Genomic DNA, 5,269 nt, shown 5'->3' with positions numbered 1-5,269 from the left:
CGGTGTGCTCAGATCTTTGAAAATAAAGTCCTAAATTAAATATATTCATCATATAAAGTTAATCCTCTGATTGCAAGTCGAAATTGAGAATCCAAACAATTTGTAAGCTGGGAATGTTCTGAGAGTTACGACTTGGACCACGTGACCACTATACCACCTGTCTGCTGCAGATTCATTTTGGCACTAGTCAAATACTGAGGTGCTAAACCATTCAGGTGTTGATGTTGTCATGTTGTGATGTCATGATGTTGTAATTCCGAGTCCGAGGACAGCTCAGAGTAGAATGTCATGTGTTGTCATCTCGAAATTATGGTAATTATGACGTGGCATAAACGTAGCTTATGACTATGACAATTTACTTAATAAAATGCATGAAAACATGAGCATAAAACCTACAACAGACTTGACAAAAGTCATTGTGTCTCTTAAAATAATCTTTTGGTTCATATGAATTACTTTTACAAACTTTTTAAAGCATTAACGTTTAAGATACTGAATAATATTTCAGTAGAGGGACTGAAATCTCTCAGATTTCATTACAAATATCTTCATTTGTGTTTTGAAGATAAAAATTGTATGGGCTTAGAACGACTAGGTGTGTAAATGACAATTTTCATTTTGGGGTGAACTAGCCTTTTAATTGATCAAAGAAGAAGCCTCCAAATATGTAAGTGTAGTGTTGAAGAGCTCTGCATTTCAGTTTTATCTTTTTACAATTAATGTTTCAAACTTATTTTGCATAACATAACTATTAATTAAACAGTATTTAATAAAAGATCCATTGAGATAATAATGAAATAAAAATGATTATATATCTACACAGGAAAATAATATTTATGACATACCTAAAACAAATAAGGGATAATAAATATTAGTTTTACAATAGCTATAGGAATTTATCTTATTTTAATTATTAAATTTTTGGGGGTTAAAACCTGACGCGTGACAGTGGGTGACACACCGCTAAGGGGACCGTTTTGATCAGTGTTGTGCTAAAGAGACAATATTAAATCAGTTCCATTTCGGTCCTTGGTAGTGCAACTGAAGCAAACAACCAACTATGAGTGGCAAGGCACTGTCAAAACATCTCCGGGATAAAGTTGTGGACAGGCACAAGTCAGGAGATGGTTACAAAACAATTTCAAAGGCTTTATCAATGTCTAGAAGCGCAGTGAAGTATATTATTAAGAAGTGGAAGGTATTTGGTACAAGTTGAGGAAACTGTTCAGAGAGGCTACCAAGAGGCCTACAGCAACCCTGAAGCTGTTGTAGGAATTTATTACAAAGAGTGTGCATGTGAAAACAATATTACACATTTTCCACAAATGTGGCTTGTATGGGAGGGTTGCAAGAAAAAAACCACTCCTCAAGAAAAGCCACATGCAGTCAAGACTGAGTTTTGTCAAAATGCACCTTGAAGAATCTGAGGCAGATGAAACTAAAATTTAATTATTTGGCCTCAACACCAAACGATATGTCTGGTGAAAATCCAATACAGCTCACCATCCAAATAACACCATACCTACAGAAAAGCATGAAGGTGGTAATATCCTGTTATAGGGGTGTTTCTCTGCAGCAGGGACTGGAGCACTTGTCAGGATAGAAGGAAAAATGGATGGGGCAAAATACCGTCAAATTCTTGAGGAAAATCTGCTGCCCTCTCCCAGAAAGTTGTCAATGGTAAGAAGGTTTACCTTCCATGACAAATATTAACTAAACTTGAGCAGTTCTGCAAAGAAGAGTGGGCAAATGTTGCAAAGTCTAGATGTGCAAAGTTAGCAGAGACATCTCCCAACAGACTAAAGGCTGTAATTAAAGCAAAAGGTTGTTCAACAAAATACTAACACAAGGGGGTGAATCTTTTTCCAACTCAGTAATTCTGCTTTTTTTAAATAAAAAAAAAAAAAATAAAAAAAAAAAAAATTCCTGACATGTGGTGTTATATCTTTCACTTGGATGTTATAAGTTGCACTGAGTAAATACAACTGGATAAAACAAAAACTGTGTCAGTCTTCATTTCAGGTTGCAAAGCAACAAAATGTGATTATTTTAATGGGGGGTGATTCTTTTCTATACCAGCTGTATTCCTGCTCGGTCTCAAAGGGATAGTCCCCCTAAAAATGAAAATGTGCTGTTAATTTACTCACCGTCAGACCAGGCAAGATGTAGGTGACATTTTTTTCTTCAGTAGAACAGTAAAGATTTTTAGCTGAAACTGTGGTCCTTGGTGATTCATATAATGCGAGTCTGTGGCTGCCCGTTTTTGAGAAAAAAAAAAGCATATCAAGGAACACAAAATTAATACCCCTGGCTCCTGATGGTATATATACACACATCAGCACTCCAGTTACTCCAAAAGTTACTGAACTGAGGAAACAGTTCTGACTCAGATCGAAGACCGATGAGCTGGTGATAATAAGGTTAAATTAGTTTAAACAACTTATTGATAGCATCTTTTTTGAAAGTTCTTTTGTTTCTTATATGTCTCCAGAGTTTAAAAAAATATTTTTGGTGTTTTTCTGTTGCTGGACCATGGATTGTTGCATTAGATGTTCACTTCATTGATCACTATAAAACAGCACAGTTAGATTATCTTGAATTGCAATATGGGACCAACAGTGTAGTTGTTCAACTCAGCAAATACATTGGGGTGTTTAAATGGCATTCTGCAGTGTTAAACATTGCCAGTGAATTGCTTCCACTCCAACTCTCAGTGTCCCAGTGGTGGCTTAAGTGCTTAGATGTGGTGCTTAGATCCGGTGCTTAGATGTCTGAGTGGCGTAGGGACTGTTAAAAGCACTGTTGTAAGCCCCATGTTACTGGCTGGTGTCTAGTCAGTGTATCCCTGAATAGAGCAATGGTTTACTACTCGATGTACTGTAGCATGTCTTTGCTGAGGAGAAGTAGGTTTATGTTGTGGCAAAGTTTTGGTAATGATGACCATTTTTCATATAAAATAGAGCTTATTTAAAGGGATGCACTAATAATACCCCTGGCTCCTGATGGTATATATATAAGTTGATAACTAGATAATGTCACACTAACCTGCGGCGAGGAGACAAGGCGTAAACTCATAAATGTCTTTTAATCCAGAAATCCAAGGGGTAACATGGAAACACAGGAGACTCAGGGGGTAGACGTACAACGACGTTGAGAACCGACAAAGGAAGATTACACAGACTGGGGCTAATGAACAGCGCAATCAGGGGAACACAGGTGCATGGAATCATAATCAAATTAACACAATTAACATGAGGAGAACCTGGCTAATGGGGGCAAAACACACACAGACAGCCCAGAACCCTGACAGATAAGTTGCTATTGTAGATGCTACACAGGAATTTAGACATCACAACAATATATATATATATATATATATATATATATATATACTGTATATAAACAGTATGAAAAATATAATTTTTTTAGCATAATGTAAAGTTTACTTTTGACAGTGTTATTACATTTTAAAATTATTGCATCCCTACTTTTTATTTTGTGTTGTAGAATAGATGATAGCATGCTAATTATGCACATTGCTTTGTGTCAGTTGGGTAAATGTAATTGTAATTTTCAATCAACAAAATATGGCTTAAAATGCAAGATGTTTTTTTCTTGTAAGCCTGTAAGTTATCATAATTTCATTTTAATTGGTTATGTTTTATTAGTGTTTTTCAAGGAACCCGCACAATTGCTGCAGGAATTTGAACACAAACTGACACAACTCACTGTTGATTTCACTGTTGTAGGGGAAAGACTCTAGAGCGGTTGCTATGGTGCTGAAGGAGCTACCAAGTAAGGCATCCTCAGATGGAAAACCCCTGCTCACCGTGACAACCAAGGTGGGCTGAGCACATACACCCACCGACAGAGAGCACCAAGCGTGAGTGTGACTATGTGAATAAGGGAAGTAAAAAAAAGAGCTTGGTGCACCCTGTTTTGAATATCCATTAGTGTTACACGACACACATGAGCCATACAGTGGGAAAAATATTTATTTGATCCCCTGCTGATTTTGTAAGTTTGCCCACTTACAAAGAAATGAAGGGTGTTTTTATGGTAGGTTTATTTTAACGTATAGAGACAGAATACCAACCAAAAAATCCAGAAAAAACACATTATATAAAGGTTAGAAATTGATTTGAATTTCAGTGAGTGAAATAAGTATTTGACCCCCAAGCAAAACATGACTTAGTACTTGGTGCAGAAACCCTTGTTGGCAAGCACAGAGGTATGGCTGTGCAAAAAATTGAATGCGATTTTCATGCGCATCTCGTCAGTAAAGCCGCTCCTGTGATTAGTAGTAAATCTCCAGCACGTGCTTTCAGATGGAGCGGCATTTACTACACAGAGCTGTAGTTCACTGACAAGCTACACAAAATCGCAGGTGATTCATTGCCGATTTTTTGTAGTTGGTCACCAGGTTTGCACACATCTCAGGAAGGATTTTGATCCACTCCTCTTTACAGATCCTCTCTAAATCCTTAAGGTCGTTTGGCAACTCAAAGTTTCAGCTCCCTCCACAGATTTTCCATAGGATTGAGGTCTGGAGACTGGCTAGGCAGCTCCATGCCCTTAATGTGCTTCTTCTTGAGCCACTCCTTTGTTGCCTTGGCAGTATGTTTCGGGTCATTGTCATGCTGGAAGACCCATCCATGACCCATCTTCAGTGTTCTGGCTGAGGGAAGGAGGTTCTCGTCCAAGATTTTACAGTACATGGTCCCGTCCATTTGCCCCTCAATGGGGTGAAGTCGTCCAGTACCCTTAGCAGAAAAAACAGCCCCAAAGCATAATGTTTCCACCTCCGTGCTTGACTGTAGGGATGGTGTTCTTGGGGTCATAGTCAGCATTTCTCTCCCTCCAAACACGGCGAGTCGAGTTAATGCCAAAGAGCTCAATTTTGGTCTCATCTGACCACAGCACTTTTTCCCAAGCCTTCTCTGAATCATTTAGATGTTCTTTGGCAAACTTTAAATGGGCTTGTACATGTGCCTTCTTGAGCAGGGGGACCTTGCGGGCGCTGCAGGATTTCAGTCCATTGCCAATGATTTGCTTGGTAATGTTTTGCTTGGTGACTGTGGTCCCAACTGCCTTAAGATCCCGTGTATTCCGGGGACGATCCCTCACCTTTCTCATGATCATCCTTACCCCATGAGGCAAGATCTTGCATGGAGCTCCAAACCAAGGCCGATTGATGGTTGTTATGTATTTCTTCAATTTCCGAATAGTCGCACCATAGTATCTGACATCCTTTGACAGCTCTTTGGTC

General features: G+C 38.5%; 1 protein-coding gene across 1 annotated transcript in view; it reads left to right on the top strand.

The window, feature by feature from the left end:
- Nucleotides 1-3,744: 3,744 nt before the first annotated feature.
- Nucleotides 3,745-5,269, top strand: part of LOC107724753 (PEX5-related protein-like) — a 43,804-nt gene continuing 42,279 nt past the window's right edge. The window contains exon 1 of the mRNA XM_016533782.1: nucleotides 3,745-3,842. Within this exon, the coding sequence (XP_016389268.1) occupies nucleotides 3,774-3,842 (69 nt within the window). The 5' untranslated portion in view covers nucleotides 3,745-3,773. The remainder of the gene's footprint in view (nucleotides 3,843-5,269) is intronic.

This window comes from Sinocyclocheilus rhinocerous, unplaced genomic scaffold (assembly GCF_001515625.1).
Source record: "Sinocyclocheilus rhinocerous isolate Xijiao unplaced genomic scaffold, SAMN03320098_v1.1 scaffold3442, whole genome shotgun sequence".
Taxonomy (NCBI): domain Eukaryota; kingdom Metazoa; phylum Chordata; class Actinopteri; order Cypriniformes; family Cyprinidae; genus Sinocyclocheilus; species Sinocyclocheilus rhinocerous.
This window is presented reverse-complemented; position numbering and strand designations above follow the sequence as displayed.